Source organism: Rhinolophus hipposideros, assembly GCF_964194185.1.
Source record: "Rhinolophus hipposideros genome assembly, chromosome: 23".
Classification (NCBI taxonomy): Eukaryota; Metazoa; Chordata; class Mammalia; order Chiroptera; family Rhinolophidae; genus Rhinolophus; species Rhinolophus hipposideros.
Genome location: NC_138069.1, coordinates 23,782,509 through 23,808,767, shown reverse-complemented (window position 1 = coordinate 23,808,767; position 26,259 = coordinate 23,782,509). Strand labels below are relative to the sequence as shown.

The following is a 26,259-nucleotide window of genomic DNA, read 5'->3' as shown; positions in this document are numbered from 1 at the left end:
AGATTTCTTAGTTTGTTCCTCTGTAAGTGAATTTTTATGCTTTTTGGGTTATTAGTCATTAAGATCGGAGAACTTGTATTTCAGAACTTAAAACCTGTGCTTGCTTCTAGAAATCTTATTTCCTCTATGTTATCTTGACAGTGATGATTGAATCCTGGGAGCTCTTAAAGGAGTTCAGATAATTTCATTTTTTCCATGATGTCATCGCTAAGACGCTCTGAAACCACTTTAGTTGGAACTATTTGTTTATTTATAAGGGAGCTTTTGTATCACTAATGTGCAGAGAAAAGCTTAACAATGAGATCATTTTGTCTCCCAAATTGCTGTTTAGAATAAATTACCAATTCTAACGAAGCAATTAGGTAGGATATTCCGATCTTTTAAAATATTACAACTGAAACATTTCTTTGTACATAATTATTTTTCATGATTGCCTTAAGTAAGGCAACCTTTAAAATACGAATATTGTACTAAAGGATGTTATTGCTGCTATTTCTTGCAAGGGAATATAGTGTCACCTTCCATGAGTCCTTTTTGTTCTGAAAAAAGGTTGTTTAAAATTGTACAGATAATACACATTTGTGTATTTATCACCCAGCTTCAGAAAGTAAACAAACAAAACAGTATAAACCCCTGTGTAGCCTTTGCCCACTGCATCCCCCTTCCTCTACCTCCCAGGTTGGTAATCATCAGTCCTGAATTCAGTGTGTATCAGTGTCCATGCATGTCTTCTATCAGTATTATGTTTGTGAGAGTAGATTTCATGAATGACTTAACTACAGTTTACTTAACTCAGACTCTTGATGGATATATAGATTGTCAGTCTTTCCTTTTGACAACAGTGCTGTTAGAAGCATTCTTGTGTGTGTTTCCTAAATCACAAGAATTTCTTTGCGTAACTGAAAGTAAAATTGCTGGTTTTAAGTTATGTCCATTCTTAGTTCTCCAAACTGGTTTACCAGTTTTGCTCCCACTAGTAACGTATACCAGTAGAGTACCCATTGCTCTCGATCCTTGGCAGTTGGTACATAGTAGTGTTTTTCCAAACTGATGGTTGTGAAACTATAATGAGATAATGGTATTTCATTATACTTTACTTTTTTGATTAGCTTTATTGAGATATAATTTACATATAATGAAGTTCACCAATTTTAAGTGTAGAATTCTGGTTTTTGACAAATATGTGCACTAATGTAGCAGCCACCACAATCATGTTATAGAACAATTCCATCACCCCAAAAAGATTCCTTATGCCCCTTTGCAGTCAGTTGTGTTTAATGACTAGAAACTTGCAAACTATTTTCCAAAGTGGTTATACCGTTTTTGATTCTCACCAGCAATGCAGGAGAGTTCTAGTTCTTTTTCATTTTGGCTCTTCTAGTGGGTGTGTAGTGATAACCTCATTGTGGTTGTAATTTGCATCTTCTTAATATGCTTATTTGCCATCTATATGTTTTCTTTGGTGAAGTGTTTGTACAAATCTTTTGCTCATTTTTTAACTAAATTTTTGTTTCTTTATTAAGTTATAACAGTTCTGTATTCTGGATACAAGTCCTTTGTTCAGTATATGTTTTGCAAATATTTTCTCCCAGTCTGTGACTTGCCCTTTTATTTTCTAAACAGTGTTTTTTGAAGAACACAAGTTTCTAATTTTGAGGTCCGGTGTATTAATTTTTTGTTTTATAGTTTGTGCCTTTTGTGTCCCAATGAAAAAAAACTTAGCTTCACCCAAGTCACTAAGATTTTCACTGATGTTTTCTTCTAGAAAGATTATAGTTTTAACTCGCCCATGTAAGTCTATGGTTCATTTCAGGGTAAGTTTTGTATATGTTCTGAGGAAAGGGTCTAGGTTCTTTCTTTTTTTCTTTTTTTTTAGATGTGGGTATCCAATTATTGTAGCACCACTTGTTGAAAGTGTTCATTATGGTTTTATTTTCAGCTTTCTGTAATATTCTTTTATGATTTGTGCTGTTCACTTTTTACGTAAGAAAATTTCCTCCAAACCAAAGTCATAAAACACAGAAATTGCAGTATTGCAGATAAGAGCAGTCTCTGGGGTCAGAGTTTGAATCCTGGCTTTGGGCAAGTTATTAATTGAGTGGCTTTGAGCAAATTATCTAACTCTCTGATCTTCAGTTTTCTCTTTTGTAAAATGAGACTAATAACCCTACCGCAGAGGGTTATGAGAGAATAAAATGAAATGAAATGAAATGCATTTCAAGTGCGTGGCAGAGAAGCTACACAGGTGTTAGTTGTGGTGGGATGAGGATTATCATTACATTTAAAGAAAAAATTTATTCTGGGCATTCTGATCTGTATAATTTCTAGGACTCTTTCTTGGAAGTTCTGAGATTTTATGTTTTCAAGTTTAATTTTGTGGCCTGCAGATGACTCGTTTTTGTGAAAATAAAATTATCAAGTTAGGAAATTCTTGTTTGACGTTCTTCTGTTTTGCAGCTAGTGGTGGTTGGCAGGAGCCTGAAAATCCTCACACTCAACGGGTAAGTCAACGGTCATCAGAGAGAGGATGAAACAAGCAAAGTTAAAGAGAAAGACTGAAGATCTTGCATTTTATCAGTGACGTGACCTGTGCTTAGAAATCTATCATGTGTGTTTTGTTGTCTGTTACACATAGAAAGTGCTTCTCATTGTACGACATTAAATCACAATGGCAGTTTCTTTCGCTAAGTTAATAGAGAAACCGAGGTGTAGTTTTAGTTCTGTACTCAAGATGTGAACTGAAAAAAGGAAACTGTATGCTTTTGTTTTTCACATACGCACCAAGTTAAGGTTCCATTTGTTCTCAGATACTCTTAGAAGTATCATCAACATACAGACCTGTTAACTCCTGGAAACTCCACTAATTTAGAAGCTGCCCTGGGGCTCAGTGGTGGTTGCTTATAGAATCATGACTTGAGTATCCTTTAAGAGTTCATAGTGAACTGATCTTGGTACTATGTATACGTTAGAACTGATCCCCCCCGCCCCCCGGAACTAGACTATAAGAAAGATAATTAGACAGTATTGAAATGAAGTATGTACGATCAAGCTGCAAATTAAACAGTTTATAATTATCCACTCATGACATCAGCAAAAAGTAGAAATACTGACTATATCCTGGATAATAGTGTGAGGAATTGAACCTTTTTACATATACTATTGTTAGTGTAAATTAGTACAGATTTCTTAAGCTCTCAATGGTGTCTACTTACTGGACTTTGACCAACAGAAATACTTATGCACAAAAAAATATATATATATATATTCATCAAATATTTATTGAGCACTTACTGTGTGCCACGGACTATGCTGAACTATAATAGACACGTTGCCTACCCTCACAGAGCTTAAGTCTAATGGGAAGACAAAAATCAAATAACTCCCAGATAAAGGAAAGCGGTAAGGAATGGGAATAAGAGAAATTGTGTCATAGAAACATTTACGGAAATTTCAACTAGCTAGGTCCATGTATAGGGAAGTTGCTAAGATTTAAGGAGAACAAGCACAGAAGGGAAAGAATTCAAGGCAGCGGGACAGCACATACAAGGAGCTTGTAAGTGGAAGAAGCAAAGCAAGTTGCAGACAAGGTGAGCGTGACTGGAGTGTGAAGCACAGCATCAGGTGGTTGGAGAGCAGACCATATAGACCAAGTTAAGGAGTTTGAGAAGCCTTTAAAGGTTTTAAGCAAAGCATAAAATTCGTGTTTTTAAAACGAAGTTGCTACTGAATTTAGAGGACAAGAGTGGGTATGAGGAGACAATTTAAGTCCTATTATAGGAAATGGTTAAATACCTTATAGGACATCTGTACAATGCAATGAGATGCAACCTTTAAAAAGAATGAGGTAGGTCTATTTGTACTGGAAGGGACAGTTCATGATATTTTCAGTATAAAAGTTATCAAAAGTTTCTTATATGAATTATAAAAAGATATTTTTATACACATAAAAGCTATATGTCTATACATGGGTTTTTTTAATGTATACAAAATATAATATCATACTTGTATCTGTAAGTGTAACAAACATAGCTATATAGTGGATACCTTTGGTGAGAGGAAAGGTGGACTTGAGATAGAAGTTTCACTTTTTATTTTATGTTTGTATATCGTTTGAACTTTTCACCATTAATATAGACGTATTGTTTTTATGATTAAAATAGATTTTGAGAATGAAAATGTGTTGCGGAGTAGGCGAGAAAATAGAGTATGAAATGTCACATTCTTAGGCATAGGTGGTCCTGTGGCCATGCAGAAAAAAATAGGAGCAGTTATGAAGGGAAATAAGTAATGAAATAAAAGCAGTGAGAAGAGAGCCTGAAATTTTCAAGCCTTTTCATTGCCCGTTTCTACCTGTTGTTGAACTTGAAAGTTCCATTTCAATTCTGAAGTAGTCCATGTAATGAAGACAAATTCATTTTGAAGAAGAGGGCAAACTTGCCTACCTTAATAATTTGTCTTCTGTATTTATTACGTGTCTAGTAAGTGGTGTTGATTAATTTTGTATGTTTCCTGTTAGATTTTTCATGAAACAAATAAAAGTCTTCAATTTCTTACAGATGAACAAACTGATTGAATATTACCAGCAGCTCGCTCAGAAAGAGAAGGTTGAGCGAGATCGCAAGAAACTGGCACGGCGTAGAAACTATATGCCTTTGGCCTTCTCGGTGAGGACTTGGTACAAAAAGGAGTTTGCACTTCATTGATCGCGACATGTATTGCATAAGGACACTGACCGTTTCAGAAAGTGGCCGTTGTACCTAGATTCGTGAAATTATGGCAAAGAGAAAAGTTCCTTAAATTATAGATGTTTAAATTAAGCAGTGATGCTTTTGCCGTATCATTATGAGATTTAAGGAAATTTGTGTTTTCTTTCTTCATCACTCCCCTTTTTCTCTTCTGATTATTCCCCAAAGAGGCCACCATTTATAGGCACCACAGAACTCTTACAGCTTTTAGATATTATGGAAAGTCAGAAGAAGTCGGCAAGTGGTAGATTTTATTCATAGTACCATGGCGCCCACCTTTGACATCCTGGTTTCCAAGCTCTAGGTATCATAACTTGGGGGGGAAGCTTCACATATTTCTCCAGTATGAAACCGCTGACTTTTACACGGTGCATTTGTGTGGTTAAATAAATAGTAATATATGCAAATGTAATTTTGGATAGGAATTATTTATGGACATCATTGTCTACAAGTTTGTATGCTACCAATGAGAAACAAGAGATTAGTATTTGGAACTTTTTGTTCTTGTCCCCCAAGTTTTATTTGCTCTCACAGAACAGTGTGTTTTCTGTGTGTTTGCTTGTAGCCATGCAGTTTGGCATTTAATGAATAATAATTATTGAATAGCAGTGATGTGTCAAGCCTTGTGCTTGATCATATCATTGCACATATCATTTGATCCTCACAATAATCCTGTGGAATAGATGGTATATCCCTATTTTACAATTGAGGAAATGAGGCTTGTAAAGGTGAAATGGCTTGTCATACTGCTTCTGCATGAGAATTAATTAAGCCATTGGAACTCTAAGAATTGGTAAGGTCCACATAAAAATACCTAGTTTAGAATTTAATAAAACATTAAAACTTGGAAAGCAACTGAAAATCGAAGATTTAAATGAAATTTCGATGAATATTTCTGCATAGTCCAATGGTACAAGTAGCATATGCACTAGTGTATTTAGGAGAAGAATTGGAATGAAATGCATTATTCTTCCAACTTTCCCATATAACCTGCCTGCTGTATGAGTTTGCTTCTATCTTATGCTGCATTTTTTTTGTCTCTGTTGCAACCTGCTGCTAATTTGGGGCCTACAGCAACACACTATTCATGTAGTGGTAAGTTCTCTTTTACCATTCTTGCTAACCCTGAAGAAGTTAGCAGATGATCACTGGTGTTCCTTCCAAGAAGACATTCATCATGTGTCTTAGACACTCTACGTAGTTCTAGTCTAAGCCATAGCATAGATTTAGATACAATAGCAAAAGAAAACAAAAACCCACGCATTTTAAATTTTACTGTATTAATGTAGTTTCAGTCTCCATGTTTGGTGCTTTTATTATTATTTTAAGAATATGATACGAGGCTACAAATTACTCTTTCTAAAAGATTGTTTCTGTTTTTTTTGTTTTGTTTTGTTTTTTGCTTATTTCCCTAAGCTTCTCATGCTGTCCCACCCAAAATTCTTTCTTTTGCTAAATAGGATGTATAAAGGTAGGATGTCTAATAGGAATTTCTGAACTCTGTTTAGGACAAATATGGTCTTGGAACCAGGCTTCAACGACCACGAGCTGGTGCAACCATCAGTACCCTTGCCGGACTTTCGTAAGTTTGGACATTAAGTACCTTTGAGAAAAAAGCAGGTATGAGAATGAACACTGATGGAATGTGATTTTTAAATAAATAATTGCCAATTGTGAAGAAGATTCTCATACTTGGAAAAGACCTAAGGTGGACCCTTGAAAAATTACTGTATTTTCTCTCTTAGCCTTAAAGAAGGAGAGGACCAGAAAGAGATAAAGATTGAGCCAGCTCAAGCTGTAGATGAAGTGGAACCTCTACCTGAAGACTATTATACAAGACCAGTAAATTTAACAGAGGGTAATTTTATACATGATTCTACTTTGTTTATCTTTTATAACTAATTGTACGTTTGTTACTTTGTGATGTGAGATTTTTAGCAGCATAGTTGTTAGTAAAATGAATCATGTAGAAAATAAGGTAGATGTAACAAATCATCACTTAACTTTAAGTTTCTATATGATTGTTTTTTGAAGAACACTCTTCACAGAGCTGTGCTGTTTTATGTATTATTTCATTTACGTTTGGTTTTGAGCAAGTTACTAAACTAAGCCTGGTTTCTGCCTTTCATGCTAGTCACCACCCTTCAGCAGCGCCTCTTACAGCCTGACTTCCAACCAATCTGTGCTTCTCAGCTCTATCCTCGTCACAAACATCTTCTGATCAAACGGTCCCTGCGCTGCCGGGTAAATATTGCATTTATTGAAGTCCCTTTTGTACCAGGGAAAAGCAAACATAAAGTTAACATGGTGGCTATCTGGCCAATATCAAAGCCTCTGAAATGTAGTAAATGCGGAGAATGTATAGTTGTCCAGGCACTATTTTAAATGCTTTCAAGATAAACTCAATCCTCATAAATCTATGAGGTAGGTACTACTATTACTTACCCCTGTCTTACCCCAGATATGGAAACGGAGGTATCTGAAGTTTAAGTTCATAGTACTAACTGCTAAAAGAATGGTGAAAAAGTATATAGCTAGTAGTCTAGGGGAGGAAACAAAAAGGGCTAGTGAAAAAGAAGCAATTTGAAAGAAAGCAAGAAAGAAGAAAAATTTGCAAAATCCAGGCTCTGAGAATCTATAGAAGAAACAACAGTTTCTTCAGTAAAAAAATTGTAGGGAAAAAAAGGAAACCTTTTAGATCAGTCCTGTCCAACAGAACTTCATGTGATAATGAAAAGGTTCTTTATCACGCAGTCCACCATGGCAGCCACTAGTCACGTGTGGCTATTGAGCACTTGAAATGTGATAGTACAGATGAGGAACTGAACCTTTCATTGTAATTTATTTAAATAAGCACATATGACTAGTGACTGCAAATAACATAGCCCTAGAGTAGAAGAGACTTAATAGGCCTGTCATACTGTGTAGACTTGAATTCCTGATTCAAACAAAACATAGAAAGAAAGGGGCCAAAGGAAGGGAAGAATGAGGGAAAGAATGTGGAAGGAAAGAAAAATTTATGAAAACTTTGGGGAAATTTAAACACTGTATTTTATATGCTATTAAAAGAATTGTTCTTTTTTTTTTTTTAAGGGATAATAACAGTATGGTTACTTTTTAAAATACCTTTATCATTTAGAGATACATACCAAAATATTTGTGGATGAAATGACATGATGTGTGATTTGTTTTAAAATAATCAAGCATGAGGAGTGCAAGAGAATGTAGATGAAACAGGATTGGCCATTATTGCTAATTGTTGAAGCTGGGTAAGGGGTACCTAGGGATTTATAACAGTGTTCTGAGTTTTTGCATATGTTAGAGAATTTCTATAATGCAAAACCTTTTTTAAAAGAAAGGAAAAACCCAATTTAAAGACATAGATTTAAAGTAAATGGAGAAAAAATATACCATGCTAACACAAAACTTAAAAGAAAGCAAGAGTAGCCATATTGATATCAGACAGATCAGATTTCAAAGTAAAGACACTTATCAGGGGTAAAGAAGGGCATTACATGATGAAAAAAGGGTCAATTCTGCAAGACGTTACAACAATTCTTAACATGTACGTGCCTAACAATAGAGTGCTAAACTATATGAAGCAAAAACTGATAGAACTACAAGGAAAAATAGGTAAATCCACTATCATGGTTGGAGACTTCAACACCCCTTTCTTAGAAATGAACAGATCCAGGGGCGGCCGGATGGCTCAGTTGGTTAGAGCACGGGTGTTGGTTAGAGCACGGGCTGGTTCGATTCTCACATGGGCCAGTGAGCTGCGCCCTCCACTACTGGATTGAACACAACGACTTGACTTGGAGCTGAGCTGTGCCCCCCACAACTAGATTGAAAAACAACGACTTGATATCCTGGAAAAACATACTGTTTCCCTAATATTCCTCAATAATAATCATTTAAAAAAGAACAGATCCAGCAGGCAAAAAATCAGTAAGGAGTAAGGACATAGGTGAATTCAATTATATGCATCAATCATTGAATATTATTGCCATCTGTAGACTATTTTGGCCAACAATAGCAGAGTATACTTTTTTCTCAAGCTCACGTGGAACATGAACCAAAGTAGACTACATTCTGGGCCATAAAAACTCCTTAACAAATTTAAAAGAATAGAAATCATACAGTGTCAGCTTTCAGATCAAAATGGAATTAAACTAGGAATCAATAACGGAAATCCCCAAATATCTGGATTAAACAACACAACACTTCTAAATAACACATGTGTCAAAAAAGAAATCTCAACAGAAATTTAAAAATGTTTTGAACTAACTGAAAATGAAAACACAACTTACCAAAATTTGTGGGATGAATTTGAAAGCAGTGCTCAGAGGGAAATTTATATCACTGAATGCGTATATTAGAAAAGAAGATCTAAGAGACAGTAATGTAAGTTTCTACCTTAGGAAACTAGAAAAAAAAGAGCAAATTAAATCCAAAGTGAGAAGAAGAAAAGAAATAATAAGAATTAGAGCAGAGATCAACGAAATTGAAAACAAAATCAGTAGAGAAAAGTAATGAAACCAAAAACGGTTTTGTTTTTTTTTTAAAGATCAATAAAATCAATAAGCTTCTAGCCAGGCTAACTAAGAAATAAGAGAGGACGCAAATTACTAATATCAGAAATGAAAAGGGGCGGGGCCGGCTCGGTGGCTCAGGCGGTTAGAGCTCCATGCTCCTAACTCCGAAGGCTGCCGGTTCGATTCCCACATGGGCCAGTGGGCTCTCAACAAAAAAAAAAAGAAAAGAAATGAAAAGGGGCATCACTAGAGTTCCATGGAAATGAAAAGGATACTAAAAGAATACAATGAACAAATCTGTGCCCACTAATCTGCTAATTTAGATGAAATGGACCACTTTCTTAAAAGACACAATCTACCAAAATTCACACGAGAAATTGACAATCTGATAGGTTTATATGTATTAAAAATTGAATTAATAGCCTTCTAAAACAGAAAGCACCAGGCCAAGATGTATTCACTGGTAAATATTACCAAACATTTAAGGAAGAAATGTACCAAATTCTCTATAATGTTTTTCAGAAGATGGAAGCAGAGGGAATACTTCCTAACTAATTTTATGAGGCCAGCATTACCCTAATACTAAAACCAGAGAAAGACATTACAAGAAAATCTACCAAAAGTAAATAAGCTGTGTCCTTTTGACCCACCAACCTCCCTTCTAGGAGTCTATCCTGAAGACACACCTCTGCATAAACCAAAATGAGCAGAGATTGGGATATAGCCACATAATGAGTTCTATAAATCTATTAAAAAAATATACTAATACGGGATATATTTTTAAATGCAAAATGCAGGTTGCATGGCAGGTACACTACTTTTTGTGTAGGAAAGGAAGGAAAATACATGTATATGTAAACAAAAAGAAAAATCCATAGGTTAGTAGACTGGGAACAGAATAGAGAAAGTAGAAACAGAATCATGCATGCGAGGAAACTGGGTTTTACTAAACATGGCATTACAGATCATTGGGGAAAGCTGTTAAGTTTTGCCAGGTCAAATGATTATATGAAAAATATAAAATTGGGTCTGTCTCACACTATACACAAAAGTCACTTTCTAGAACATTGGAAACTTTAAAGAATAAATGTAAAGAGCAAAACTTCTAGAAAGAAATAGAAGAGAATATCTTTATAACTTTTGGGTAAGGAAGTATTCCATAAGACAAAAAAGCATAAACTATAATGGAAAAAGTTATATATTTGACACATTAAAAGTAAAACTTGCACTCCTGCTCCAAAGAAAACCCATACAGTAATGAAAAGATAGGCCGTGAACTTAGAAAGGTAATTTGCAAGTCATATAATTAACAAAGGTTTAGTGTCCAGACTATGTAAAGAAGTTTAGCAGATCAGTAAGGAAAAGCTATCCCAGTATAAAAAACCAGTAGATACTAACATACAAGTCACGCAGAGGAAATCCCAATACTCAATAATAGGAAAGATACTCAAACTTATACAGCAATCGGGGAGAATGTACATAAAACTACAGTGAGATGCCATTTTATAATTACCAGATTGGCAAAAGTTAGCTGTTTCACAGTACCTATCAAAATAACTAATGCACTCACCCGTTGGTCCACTTTTAGGAAATTATCTTACAGACACATTTACAAGTGGGAAATGATTCATGTACAAGAATACTATTGCGACATTATTTGTAGTAGCAAAGTCATGGAAACATCCATCAATTTGGGTCTGGTTCAGTAAGTTACAGTAGGATACAGAGGCACCTCTGTGTGTGCTGGTATGGAATTCCAAGATAAATAAAGTTTAAAAAGCAAAGGGCAGAAGAGTATATAGAATGCTCCCTTTTGTGTTACTGTGAAAAAGGATGATATATATAGGCTATCTGAGAAAACACGTGAGAAACTGGTTGGCTCTGGGGAAAGGAACAAGGGGACAGCTAAAATGGGTCTCTTTATACCTTTTTTGTACTGTTAAAAAAATTTTTAACCATGTTTGTGTGTTATTCAAGAAATAAATAAATATTACTCTATTTTAAAATATGAGATCTGGAATCACTGCTTGGTGTTTAAATCCCAGCTCCAGTTCTTACTGGCCCTATGAAGTTGCACAGATTACTTACTCTTCCTGTGCCCCATTTTCATCACCTGTGAAATTGGGATAATAATGGTTACAGTACCTATACCTGGTACCTCATAAAGTGGACATGATGTTTAAATCCACTTAAAGCAAGAATGTATACCTTTTACACCATTTAGAGAGGAAATAAAAAGGACGTATAAAAAAATAATCAGTTTAAAAGAAAACAAGAAAGAAAAATAAGCAAAATCCACATTGTTCAGCACACATAGTAAGTACTCAATATATGGTAGTTTTATTATTTCAATAGTTCTGAAACACTGCAAAGGTATAATAATATTTGATAGTGTGGTTGTTTGTATCCAAAAGTCCAAAACATCGTTTTTTTGTATATTTTGGATATGATTAGTATACACTATTTCAGAACATATGTGGTCTTGCAGCAAAATGAAACAAAACTTTAGTAAATACTGTCCTTCTGAATTTAGCAGTTCTGTGGACTATCAGATACATTTTCATTTGCCTGAGACATGTTTTTTTTCTTTCTAGAAATGTGAACATAATTTAAGCAAGCCAGAATTTAATCCAACTTCTATCAAATTCAAAATCCAGCTGGTTGCTGTGTGAGTATTTTGGTTTGGTTTTTGGTTACTGTTTTTTAGTTTTCCATGACAAATGTGCTTACTCTTGGCTTAAAACGGGGGAAAAAACTATTATCAGAATAATCCTGTTATTCTGTTCAGGTTTAGGTTTTGAATTATGTCATGAAATTTAAGGCAAATCTATAGATACGGAATCCAGGGTGTGTGTGTATCAGGGACACAGTGATAGTATGGTCTGTGGTAATGTGGCATGTTGATTATTGGATGGAGAGTTACTAGTCATTCATTACAAATTATAAAGTACCTAAGTTTAGGAATGATCTTTTAAAAAATTAAAGTGAAAAATAATAAAGTATAGTAGAGTGTCCCTGTCACAAAGTTCATTGTATTTAAGTGTGTTCTAATAACACTTCATTGAGTGGGATAAAAGTGATTAAGTTGGTGTTAACTCACTGGGACTTGTCACTAGAAGGGAATTTTGTGTATGAAAATCACCTATCAAACAAGAAAAATATTTTGAAAAATTAGGAAAATATTGTCTTGACTTTATGGTGAGAGACTCCTCCTATATATATATAAGGCAGGAAACTCAGAAGCCACTAAGGAAAATAGACTTTTGACCTTAGCAAATATGAGTTGTAAAAAAATTGACAACAAAGTCCTGAGACAAATGGTAGAACGTAGAACAGGAAAGAATATTTGCCTGCTCCATGACAAATAAAAGTTTAATACCCTGGAATGCAGAATTCCCACAAATTGGAAGGATAAAAATGGAGGTCGTGATGTGCAGCAAGATGGCATCTGCCAGCAGCGTCATTCAGGTAATCAAGCCACATCCTCCATTAATAAGGTTCCCTGACTGAAGAGACAATCCTACACCCAGTGCATCAGAAGTTTTGAGGTGAGCAGGACTACTGTCTCATCCCTCTTCAGTTCCACAGCATGCTAAGGAAAGTAAATCACTAGACTGGCTGATGGATCAAAGTCCACCGGACACTGCAGAAGTAATACAAACATTACCTCAGAAATACAGAAGGAAACTTGTGTCAAGAAGAAATCGAATTTATCCAATGTGACATGGATAGAGGTCCAAAATAATCACTGACAGTGTGGCTGCTATTTGTCATCAGACAAAAGACTCCTCTTTACAATAAAGAACTTCCAAAATGATACATGAGAAACTTTACATTAAACAACTTTAATAAATTATATATATAAAAGAAAACCCAAAATTGAGATGGACACTTGTGTCTCCTAATCTATGTATCTTGGTCAGCTTCTCCACAAGCTTACCTAATTGTTTATATACTTTATACTTATTAAAGTTTGTACACACTTCTAAATATTAAAAAGATAAAAATGGAGGAGGGATGAGAGGGGCACAGAATTTGAACGGACACCTCACAGAAGAGGAATTTCAAATGGCCAACAAACGTGGAAATATGCTAAAACTTGATAGGAAAAGTTTAAAAAACTAAACAGCATATGGTGCTCGTGAAAATGTGGGTAAACATTTGCATACATTGATGGTAGGCATACGAATTGCTAGTCTTTTTGGAGAGTGGTCTGGAATGTCAAGACAAACTTATGGAGATCTTTTAACCCAGCAGTATTGTCTCAGGAATCTATTTTGTGGAAACAAAAGCTCCAGTACCTAAAGATACATTTATAATAAGGATGTGTAATATTGGCAACATTTTCATGGCAAAAGCTGGGAACAATTTCATTTTCAAATGGATTAACCATTAACAAATCGTTGATTACATTGAAATACACTAGTGCTGTAGAATATTATGCAGCAATTAGAAAAAAGTCACTGGCAGTCAAAAGGTTGAGAAGTGTTGGTCTGATGAGTTAGGAAGAAGTTAAAAAGGCCTGATACAGGGTCTATCACTGTATTTATCTAAAGTTATTTCCTTCATCTCTGAAATAGGAATAATACCAACCCTGCTTCTCAGGGTTGTTGAGAAGAAGAAATGAACTGTTCTGTTTGCAAATGCTTTATAACTAAATCACCATAAAATATGTTCTGTCTTCCTACGTAACTACTCTTATTTATTTAATACATGACTGATTAGCAAGGACTAGAACGACAAACATGGTACATGTGAAGTCTGCTACCAATGCCTTTCTTGATTAAGAATTACCCGCATTACAGAAACCCTGAATGGCACGATGTAGTCAGCATTAATTTCTTAGGCTTGCTTTGAGGAAAAGTACTTTTTTCTGACATGGCAGAATCGCCTGGGAATCTTAATACAGATCTCTGACAAGTCAGACGAGCTAAATTCAAATCTTTGACAGTAGGGCCCTTAAATTTGTATTAACTTACTCAGGTAATCCTGATGACCAGTATGAAAAATATCTAGTCTAAAGTTAAAATACCTTATTGCCTCAATTCTAAGGTAACTTTCCCCCTCTCCACTTTTAGTGTTTGTGCAATAGGTTTTGTCTTATGTTAATGTATGCACAGTTACTAACATTTATATGCACTTTGTACAAGCACTTTTGCACTTACTATTTAATGTATTCTTCACAATAACCTCGAGATACAGATATATTATTGTCCTCATTTTACAGTTGAGAAAAACAAGACACAAAGAGGTAAATATTTTGCCCTGATCTTTACAAAGGGGTACCTTGGTATATAATCTGGGGTTTGAACCTGGACAGTTTTGAATCCAGAACAAGCAGTGTATGTACAATATTCTGTGGTCTTCCTTAGAGAGGCAGTGTAACATTTGATCAAGAGCAAGGACCCTGGAGCCAGACTGCCTGGGTTGTAATCCTGGCCACTTACCAGCCAGTTACTTCTCTTGCCAGGCCTAGTTTCTTCATCTTTCTAATGGGGATACTAATAATATCTATCTCATTAAGTTGTACTTCATATTTGTGAAGTGCCTAAAACGTTGCCTGACACATGTTAAGTACTATATAAAAATATGTGGTAGTGTTTTTACACCCCTACAATGCATTTTTTAATCAATCTTGGGTCTCATAGCCAGTTGCCTTGTAGATTTACAGAAATGAATTAATAAAATCTCAAAAATATATCTAATAAATATATAAGGAAGATATCTTCCATGGTACACACACACACACACACACACACACACACACACACAGGCTCTCAACTAGAAGTATACATAAGATTTCAGAAAGAACTTATTACCAGTTTGGTTTCATGTCAAGTTTTTATTGTGGTGATGATGATACAATTCTCTACAATTCTTTTTCTCTGACATGTTCTAATTAACGTGAAGAAATCTTTCTTTGGTGCACTAGCTTTTAAGAAAGTAATAATTTTAAGAGACTCCAGTAACCATTGATACATTTTTTTTTTATTCATGCACAGCAATTACATCCCAGAAGTGAGAATCATGTCAATCCCCAACCTTCGCTATATGAAGGTTAGTACTTGCTGAAGTAACAGGAAGGAAGAGAAAGAAAGCTCATTGTGCGCATGTGGATGGCGGTGTGTATTTGGCACGGGACACAGTGAGCAAGAGATAGAAAAGAAGAAAGTTTGGAATAAAAAAGAGATTGGGATTTTAAATTTCTTTAAGCTGGGATTCTTGACAATAGCATTTTTGGATGTATACAGAAGGAGCAGTTGTGTATTATATAGAGATGGAGTTGTGGGTGGGGAAAAGAAAGGAGATGATGGATGGACCCCCAGGCATCTTTAGCTCTTCTCCACCATCTCATGTGTGCATACGGAGCAGATAGCAGGAATCAATTAGATTTCTTCTTGAGCACAGCCTCTGTCTTCTTTGAGGTCCTTGTCTATGGCCCTTCCTCCCACACACACCCCTGCTGGATTACAGAATACTATTCAGCAGCAGCCTCGTTAGGTCTTTCCTTTCATGCTGCCATAAATGTCATGAAGATATTTATATAGTCCCTGTTCATTTTAAAGATTTTTTTGCTCATTTCAACAGAGTACCAAACAAGGGCAAATTATGGTTCAAGAAATCTTAAAAAGTCTTTTACAGTTTGATGTGCCTTTTTTTTTTCCTGTGAATACATCTGACTAGCCTGTGGTTCCATATTTTATTTATGAGGGCTTCCTTCTTTTTAGTCCTTAAGTGGAGGATTGGGTAGAGCAAGAATTGTAAACTTTAAATAACCACTTAGATAATGTACATTCCTCAGAATTTCTGCATCTGGTAACTGGCCCATTCCTTAGTGAAGCAGCAACTCCAGAGAGTATATGACCTAATCTATAAATAACAGAATAGGAATCAGTGAGCACTTTGAGAATGCTATGAGATAGAGGTGTAGGTGGGTGTTACCGCTCAGGAGAAATAATAGGAGAAGGGAGGGTGAAGCATTTGTGAAATATTTGGTATAGCAACTGAGAAAGTGGACCTAGGTGGCCGTAGTGGACCATGTCTGAGATGCTTTTCCTATTCCACAGGAGAGCCAGGTCCTCCTGACTCTTACGAACCCAGTGGAGAATCTCACCCATGTGACACTCGTGGAGTGCGATGAGGGGGACCCTGATAATAACAGCACTGCTAAGGTAGGAGCATTTTGCCTCATCCTGACTCACGCTGACTTTTCCTCGAGTGGCCTCATTTGACCTGGCTTCAAGGACCCCACACTATGTCTCATTTCCACGTCCAAGCAGTCATCAAGTCCTTTCGATTCTACCTCCTAAGTTTTTTACTTTATCTGTAAATACACAATTCTCTGCCCTATATGAAGGACTCATCATTTTTTCCTAAATTGTGACTGTAACTTCCTAATTGACCTCACTATTTTCAGTCTACCACTGCCTCCATTCCAGTTCATCTTCTGTCTTGCTGCCGGGGTGATCTTTCTAAAATCTCATTTTGATCATGACGTGCTGATTATTTGCCGTTCCTCTGACTTGGAGATGAAATTCAAATTCCTTGGCATAGCATAAGAGCTCCTCAGTGTGCGTACCTCTTTCTATTCATCCAGAGGGATCTTCCCCAGGTCCCCAAGTACAGCTTTCTCTGAATCACATGTTAGTGGTTGTGATCCAAGCAGATCCAACGGTTGTGAACTTTCATGCTGGAGAATTGCATATGCTATTCATTTTATCTAGGATGCTTTCTTCCTATTCCAACTTCCCTGATATACTTGCTCACATCTCTCAGTCTAATACATACTCGTTCTTCAAGACTCATAGAAATTAACACCTTTGGAAAGCTAGTATGCCTCCTCCAGATGCCTCTCCTTACATAGAGGATACATAGCACTAACTAAATATTACAGTAGGTGATTTGGACTCTTGGTGTTAGTTGAATGAATGAAATGTGGCCTTTGTACATTTTGCTACTTGGTGATTCATCTAGTACTTGAAATTTTAGATAAAGAACTTCTCTCTATAGACTATTACTGACTCATAATTCAGCATGATACTCATTAACAGAAATTGGTAAAAAGGATGAACATACATAAACATATATATATATATATATTTTATTTATTTATTTATTTATTTATTTTTTAAGGAGGGCGCAGCTCACAGTGGCCCATGCGGGGATCAAAACCGGCAACCTTGGTGTTATCAGCACCACGCTCTAATCAACTAAAGGATGCCTATATTTTTAATTAGCTATTATTCAAATACTATTTATTAGTAGAGAATTTTTTCCCCTTTTTTCTTCCTTGTGCTTTTTAATGATTTCACTTATTAGCATTACTTTCAAAGAGAGATGACACATTCCTTAAAAAAACTCTGAGAGGCGGTTCCAGTGAGGATGAAGAAATAAGTGCCTGGTGCATATACCCAGCTTGTGGATTCACTGTCTTTCTTTACACTCCCCCAGCCCCATTTGTATCCATAAGTAGAAATGTGGGTGATACTGTTATCTGTTAACATCTGACATAGCAAAGTTGAGGACTAGTTAAAACACAAGAACGAGTCTGAAGAACACTTAACTGTTTTCCCTGACCATCAACATACCAACATTCCCATTTCAGAAAATAATGTTGGAACCATTATTTCTTTATGTTTTTCTTTAAAAACAAAACAAAACAAAAGAAACTGATGAACTGTTTCACATATACCCAAAGTATAAAGAATAATCTCACACACACCCATGTACCTCCATCCCCTTAAGAAATCAAACATTAGAGACACAGTTAAAGCCCCCGTGTCCTTCCCACTTGAATTACACAATAGAGGAAGCACTCCATTGACTTTATCACTCTCTAAATTTTTTTGTCCTTACGTTTTTACTAGAAATGTCTGTATTTTTAAACCACGTTTTTAAATGTTATAACAGTGACATGGAGCTGCATGTTTCTTGAATCTGGCTGATGACTTCTGCATGTCTAGATGAATGTCATACTTTGCTGTATGAATGACTGTCCTGTGACACACTGGTGCCTTCTGAGGCAGGCCTCTCTGTTTCTCTCCAGGTGGCGGTGCCACCCAAAGAGCTGGTGTTAGCCGGCAAGGATGCAGCAGCAGAATATGATGAGTTGGCCGAACCCCAGGACTTTCAGGACGATCCTGAGTGAGTGAGCTTTCTGTGACCCTTCCACCCCCAGCCACAATGGGCTGATACAGGAGGCCCACTTACAGATCCCAGTTTTTTTGCCTGGATTTTTAAAAATGGTCTTTCCTATTTATAAAGATAATTACTATACAAATTTGGGAAATACATATAAAACTATGAAGAAGAAAATAAAATAAAATCTCATCACCAGAGATAAGCATCATTAACATTTTGCTGTTTTTCCTTACATGTTTCTTTCATCATTAGTATCATTCTATAAGCACTTTTTTTAACCTTTGTTTTTAACATGAATATATTTTCCCACGTTAATAAAAAATTTTCATGTGCGTGATTTTTAATGATTATGAACAGGATACAATATTCTTCCCCTATAGTTTATCATTAGATTGGTTCCCCCCGTTCCTTTGCTCCCTTAGAGTAATTAATAGATTTTCATAACTAATAACTGAAAAGTAGAAACCAAACCTTTTCCTGAATTGGGAATGCATCAGTCAGGATCCAGTCTAAAGACAGCAATCATGTCAGTTATTTGAACATAACTTGTTTACAAAAACACTGATTTACGTTGTTTCAGATATTCCTTTAGCTCGGGGTTAGTATCAGGGTATGTCCTATAGAAATAGGACCACAGGTGCACAAAGGTGAATGTAAAGGGGTGTTCGCAGCACCTGTGTTTATAACAGAGGGACACTGGCAAAAACCTCAGTGTGTATAAATTATGGTAAATATAGAATAGAATGCTAGGAAATTGTGGTAAATATAGAATAATATTCTAGGTAATCCTTAAGTAGAATGGAGAAGATTTATTTGAGTCAATATGGAAAAGTGTGAAAAATAGCAAGTTGCAGAATAGTGTGTCCCTTTTGTGTTGGTTAAAAAAATAGAAAAATAGAAACTCAGAAAAATACCTGGCAGGTTAAGAACCAAAGTTTTCTTTTCTCTTATGGTGAATGGGAAAATAAGGACAAAGACTTTTGCTTTTCCCTATTTGAATTTATGTGACGGTATTTTCCTTTTATAACATTAAAAAAATGGGATCAATATTTTGCTGAAGAAACTCTTCGTTGCTGATAAATGAGATGGTGGTTAGATCTTGTCATCAGAGATTTCCTGTTGGGCCATAAAATGACTGTAAGTCTTAGCGGCTTGGCTGACTTGTGACCTGCCTAATACTGTGTTTGTTTCCTCCCGTAGTGTTATAGCCTTCCGAAAGGCCAACAAAGTGGGTCTTTTCATCAAAGTGACCCCACAACGTGAGGAGGGCGAAGTGACCGTGTGCTTTAAGATGAAGCATGATTTTAAAAACCTGGCAGCCCCCATCCGCCCCATCGAAGAGGGTGATCAGAGCACAGAAGTCATCTGGCTCACCCAGCATGTGGAACTCAGCTTGGGCCCGCTTCTTCCTTAAAAGGTTTTACTGGTGGGCAGAGCCCAAAGGACAGTATCACCACAAACCCATGTTAAAATGCGGAAGCGCTGCTTCATCAGGCCTTGTTTAGAACGATGTACCCATGCTCTACTGAATCCTGTTCCTGGGAGGGTGGGGGCACAGGCAAGGCATTGGGAACACTGGGGAATTGCTGTTCCTCTTGCTCTCACTTCTGTTAACACCAGTATATCTATGTCTCCCTCTCTGAACCCTGCACGTTGAATATCAACAGCATAGTTCCATCCCAAGGAAGGGGATGGTTATTCCTTGGAGTGGCATTAGATTTATAACCTGAGGGACTCTTACATACTATCTCCTGATTTGATCTTGCAAGGGATCACAATCTCACAGATGAACTTAAAACGATAATCAGAAGGTAGACCTGCTGGCCATGATCCAGCATTGGTCTCAATGTACTAACTGCTTTCTGCATTCCATTATATGCAATCTAGCAGTCTAAACATATCCCTTCACTCACCATCATGGCTCCCATCTTACCACAGATTTCCGTTTGACAGAAAAATAGAATTGTCACTTTGTCTTTAGTTTTCTGATAATTGGAAAAGCCTGTGAAATTCTTAAAGCACTCCTATTTACCTTCTTCTTAGTAAATACGGATACTTATTTATTGGTGGCTCTTAAAATTTTTTCCCACTGGACTATGGAACTTTTTCATTTGAGAAGCAAGCACTTACATGTCATGTCAAGGGGGCTGGCAAATTCCGTTCATTAAATATTGCCACAATATCACAGGATTAATGCTGTCACAGGGAGGCAATGTTGATACGTCTTACTCCCTGCCCCTTCTATGCTCTGCCTCTTTAACACAATAGATTGTTCTGAGTATTTGGGACCTGAAACAGCCCAAAGAAAACTTGGTGGACAAGTTCACTTCTGGAATGCAGAAAACATTTTAAAGGTCAGATTTTCAGCATGATCTGAACTAACGTTCTTTCCATTGATTTGAAGGGGAAATTAACAATTATAATCTCTTGAATCCAAAACTGGGTATTAAGAAAAAGAACCTTTCCATTTCCTGGGTTTGACTTTTATCATACGGTATGTCACATACGACTATTTTGATTATAAACCACAAAATAGCTCAGCAAGTAGCCCCGAATACTTGCCTAACAGCCATATGCTGTTTCCGATTGGTATCTTGGGGTTGGGTTGTTAACTTTAATTTCTGTGATGTTTTCTAAAATGAGACTTGACGAAGTAGACAACCAGCTGTACCACATTTTCTGTAAACGTATTATTAGCAAGTGGCCAACAGACTTGGTGAAATTTCCTGTTTACCCTAGATTTTTGTTTTTTAAGTTCAAGCCTTTAGTTTAAAAAAAAAATTAGGATATGTAGTAATCTAGAATACAGACAGGACATAGTATCTTGTCAGCTTCCCCTGGAAGATAAAAATATTTAGTAAGCCTTTGAAAAACACTAAATTGTACTCTTAAGGTCAAGCCAATTTTATGAAACAATGTTCCACAGAGTAATATATGCTGCAGTGTAAGAAAAAATACTCATATCTCTAACATTAGGACAATAATAAGGTTTAGCCTCTTAGGAGTTGGGGTGGGGGTTGTGTAATGACAAATTTACAGACTATAGAAATAGTTTAATTTGTTGTGACCCCACAGAGTGTCAAATTGATTTTTATTTCACTACCTGCTAGAGCCTACTGTGACGCCACTGCTCCACATTTACCAGTGGAGGAAATGGGCGTCAAAGTAGAATAGCTTCCCATGTTTACAGCTTGACATAGACTACACACAGTTGTATGTCATGTGTTTATGGCATGTAGCTGGTATTTGTTCCCAAAAGTAATGTTGATGTAATGGATCTCATCACCCCTCTGTGACACACAAACACAAAAGCACTTTTGATCATAGAATTTTTTTTTTCTTCAGAAGCCAAATTAACTTGCAGAATTACAGAGCCATTTGTTTAATGTTTCCTCAAGATAGTTTTCAGTGCAGTTGGTAGTCTGTGTGTTAATAGAAATGGCTCAACACCTGCAGCTGGTGAATTCAGTTTTATCTGTTGCCTTTTTGTATTAGATCAGGTGCAAGGTTTTTAATGCGTAGTCACTGTACACTACTGCAGGCAAATTAGGTATCATTAGCACTAGAAACTACAGTTTTGGAAACTTGAGGCTAAGTTAATTTGGATTTGTGATTTGATTAGGCCACCAAAGTTTTCTTCTGTTCAGAGTGCTTATAGGCGTAATGAGCTAAATGTCATGCATATTTGTGAAGAAACATCCTTTTTGGTCCCTTTTGGGGATGAGAGGCACTCCTCGATCTTTATGAATGACAGGTTCCTGTTTTGCCTTATTGCTTAACTTAATGTAGTGAAATAAAGCAGACAAAGCTTGAGTGTGTCTTTTGTTTGGTTTCATGAAGATTGACTGGAATGGCATGGCTTGGAGTCAGATGGCGGGTAGAGTCAAGACAGGACGAGAATTAGTGGGGCTGCTCCCTTCATCTCTTTAAATGAACAAGGCTAAAACCTTATAGCAAGTCCGTTCACTGGAACATTATATAGGTAGATGTTACGTGAGCTCCTTACCGACAGCCTCAGAACCATTATATAAATGTTAGGTCTCTGCCAGCATTTATCCTGGGTCATTTGCTTCCAAAGATACCCTTTCAGGTACACAAAATGGCCCAACCCCAAAAAGTAGCCGCTCATCCACCTTTACCTGTACTCTTGTAGCTCTTCCTTCCCTCCTTGTTCTGTAAATGAATTGTTCACTGGTCTAAAGCCAGCCCCACCACTTAATGTGCTTGGTCGCGTCCTCTGACCTGTTCAAGGACATCAGTTCAGCAATCAGACCCCTCCTCTCCTACATGGTTTCCAGCAGTATGCTATGATTCCTCTCCTTACAAAAGAAATGGACCTCACACCCCTCTTCAGCCACCATCCCATTTCTCCCTTGACAGCAAAACTCTGAACTCGACCTTCCAGTTGCTCTCCTCCCATTCTCACCTGAACCCATCCCACTTAGGGTGTGCTACCCACAACTTCATCAGAGTTGCTCTTGTCAAGGTCCCCAACAATCTGCTACGTGGTCATTCTCACTTCTTACGTACTTCGTCAATCTGACAGTTGAACTTTCTCTTTTCTCGAAAGATTTTCCTCACTTGGTTTCCAGAACACAACACTCCTGGTTTTCCTTTTACCTTACTGGCAAGTTTTCTTCTGTAGTTTTTGCTAGTTCTTTCCCATCTTCCCCTCCCTGGAGTGTATCATTTCTTACACTTCTTTTCTCTCCGCTCACTCTTAGTGATCTCACCCAGTTTTCAGGCCATCTCCCAAATTTACATACCAACTCTAGGTAGTCTGAAATCTCAAAACCACAGTTTGGATTTTCTCTCACCACACCTGCCTCTCCTGCATTGGTCCCTAACTAAATGGCAACTGTATTCTTGTGGTTGTCACAACAGAAACCTTGGCATCACCCTTGACTCCTCTTACTAGATGTCACGTCTAGTAAGCCAAATCCTGTCAGCACTTACCTTCAAACTAGGAGCGCGTTACACCCTCTCCAACATGACTAACCTGGGCCAAATCACCATCGTCTATGTAGACCCCTAGATTATCATCACAGTAACATCTAAACTAGACTTGAAACCTTTATTAATTTTCAGTATAGCAGCCAGAGCGCTAAGTCATTTCTCTACTTAAAACCCTTAGGCTTCTTAGCTTACTCAGGAGCAAAGCAAAGGCCTTACAATAGCTAATGAGGTCATGCGTGACCTGAAACCCACCCCCAAATTCACCTATTTCTCCATGCTTACCCCGCCACCCAGCCATGAGTGTCTGCTGTTCCTGAGTCACCCCTCTCCGGGCTTTTGCACTGGCTGTTACCTCTCCCTGGAAACCTCTCCCAGGTGTCTGTCACCCTTGCCATAGTCAGGTCTTGGCTCAAATATTTCCTTCTAAGTGAGACCTTGCCTGACTGCCCTATTTAATGATGCAAACTGCTCTCCCCTAAATGTGTTCCCCATCCCACTTTGCACCTTTTTCCCCCAGAGCACTAAATACCATCTGCATACTGTATACTTTATTTTCTGACTTATCATACTAGAGCATAAGCTCTACAGTGCAGGCATTTTTGTCTTTTTAAAAAATTGCTGTAGCTGCAATGCCTGGCAAATAGCAGGCACCCAACATTTGTTGAATAGTACTGTCATCCTTTTCCTTATTTATATAGCTGTTGATCTTTTATCTCTATTTTTTAAATACACATATGCTTCTTTTTATCTTAAGGAAAATATCTTCCTTCCTTTGAGCCTTCTAGTTATGGTGTTTTCTCTACATAAATACTCTTAACCTTTTTCTGCATCTTCTTCAGAATTACTTTCTTGCTTCCATCGCTCTTACTCCCATCAGTACTGTATCTCTCCAGGGCATTTGCCTCTTCCTTTTATCATGGGGTCTTGTATGTATGTAGCTCCTTTATTGGATTGCAGATTCCTTCAGGGCCAAATCCAGAGCCCGTTGTCATTTGTTTCTCCTGTATTCCATTCAAAGGGCAGCCTGGAGCAAACTCAAAAACTCAGAGCTAAGTCACATCTCAATTGCGATATAGTAGTCCCCCCTTTTCCATGTCAGTTTCCTGCTGTCAACTGTGGTCTGAAAATATTAAATGGAAAGTTCCAGAGAGAATTCATAAGTTTTAAATTGCGTGCCATGCAGAGTAGCATGATAAAATCTCATGCTGTCGCACTCTGTGCCACCCAGGACGGGAATAATCCCTTTGTCCAGCTATCCGAGCTGTTTACATTTTCCACCTGTTAGTCATCTTGATTATCAGATCAACTATTGGTAGGTATCATGGTGTTTGTGTTCAAGTACTCCTCATTTAATGATGGCCCCAAAGTGCAAGAGTAGTGATGCTGGCAATTCAGATATGCCAAAGAGTAGTATAAAGTGCTTCCTTGAAGTGAAAAGGTGTGTATGTATATACGTATGGGAAAAAACATAGTATATATAGGATTCTGAACTATCCGTGGTTTCAGGCATCCACTGGGGGTCTTGGCATGTATCCCCTGTAGATTGGGAAAGGGCTACTGTACCTTATCCTCATTTTCTGATGGTCAGGGGCATCTGTAGTGAAATATGTGACACACACAACGTACTGACTTCAAGTGTTAAATGAAAGTAACATTAAATATGGAATTAAACAGTGAGAAAGTTCATTGCTTCTCACATGTTTTACTGGCTAAATCAAGGGAAAAGTTACTTCTGTTTAAATCAAGGGAAAAGTTAAATCAAGGGAAAATCATACTTCTGGTTAAATCAAGGGAAAAGTATTGATACTCATATTTGTAACATCTAACAGCCTTTTTAAAATTTTTTTAACATAGGCTTCTGGTTCAGAGCCTTTGGCAGACAACAGTAGCTACTTACTAAAGAATACTGTTCCATTTTCCTTGTACTTGTTTTTAGGGATACGTCTGAACATACGATACTAATTTCCCATTTAAAGAAGTGATCAATTTTTTCTTTTAAAAATACACTTAAATAAAATGTGATTCAGGAGTCCCACTTCTGCCTGTGGTGTAGATACCTGGAAAAGGTGTCACCTCCACTCAAAAAGAAAAGATAGATGACAAAATCATAAATTTTATTGGACCTGTCGGAGAGCTGGTGTGGCCCGAATTTCAAGGAGGGACAGGCCCCTCCAAGGAAAGATCAGACTTGTAGACTGGCTCACCTGTAGCAGAGCAGGGAGGAAGAAGCATTGACCTCCAGACAAGCAAGTAAGAGGAAATCGACTGAAATACTGAAGAATTGCTAAAGGCCAAATTTGGGCTAACGATACAGTATAAAACCCCTGGGAGCTTAAGACACTAAGGAAGCTTACATGCACTCACAAGCTCTTTCCAAGAGCTGCACCAGGTGTTCGTGAGAAAGACCTGTGGAGACGAGGAGTGGTACACAGCCTCCCTTGGTTCGGAGGCATGCAGGAGGGGGTTGCCACTGTAGGAGAGGCCTGAAACCTTGCCTTCCCTCTGCCTAGGCCCTTCCCTCATAAGGAGCAAGAAGGCCCAAGCCACTGGGGGAAGAACAGAAAATCGTGTCTCTCCAGGGCACAGGGAAAGAGCCACTGCGGCTGGGGCAAGGTAAGAACAGCCTCCACCTTGGGAGGGACAGGATTCAGTCCTGAGCCCCAAGATTCTGTACTAATTAATACCATTACAGCTCTCCTACCACTGCAGGAAGGGCAGGGAACACTCCTCCACAAAGACCAGCCACACATACACGTCAGGGTTTGGCTGCTGCAGAAAGAGAGGGGCAGGAACGCTGAGACGACCCATTCCCAAGACCTGGCCACAAGGGACCTGCTAAAGACAGGCTGAATTAGAACAAAGAACCCCTGACCCCTCCACCA

At 37.4% G+C, this 26,259-nt stretch overlaps 1 protein-coding gene and 1 pseudogene across 3 annotated transcripts in view; both read left to right on the top strand.

The window, feature by feature from the left end:
• Positions 1-22,234, top strand: part of DCTN4 (dynactin subunit 4) — a 29,413-nt gene extending 7,179 nt beyond the window's left edge. The window contains exons 4-14 of one of the 2 annotated variants that reach the window (XM_081036097.1): positions 2,458-2,501; positions 4,557-4,664; positions 5,820-5,840; positions 6,254-6,327; positions 6,491-6,603; positions 6,880-6,989; positions 11,875-11,948; positions 15,283-15,337; positions 16,348-16,452; positions 18,327-18,424; positions 19,622-22,234. In XM_081036097.1, the coding sequence (XP_080892223.1) occupies positions 2,458-2,501; positions 4,557-4,664; positions 5,820-5,840; positions 6,254-6,327; positions 6,491-6,603; positions 6,880-6,989; positions 11,875-11,948; positions 15,283-15,337; positions 16,348-16,452; positions 18,327-18,424; positions 19,622-19,835 (1,016 nt within the window). In that variant the 3' untranslated portion in view covers positions 19,836-22,234. The remainder of the gene's footprint in view (positions 1-2,457; positions 2,502-4,556; positions 4,665-5,819; positions 5,841-6,253; positions 6,328-6,490; positions 6,604-6,879; positions 6,990-11,874; positions 11,949-15,282; positions 15,338-16,347; positions 16,453-18,326; positions 18,425-19,621) is intronic. The other variant, XM_081036098.1, reaches the window with a different exon arrangement.
• Positions 12,536-13,159, top strand: LOC308491910 (alpha-ketoglutarate dehydrogenase component 4-like; annotated as a pseudogene). Its single transcript has one exon. The product of its transcript is annotated as an alpha-ketoglutarate dehydrogenase component 4-like (transcript).
• Positions 22,235-26,259: the final 4,025 nt, after the last annotated feature.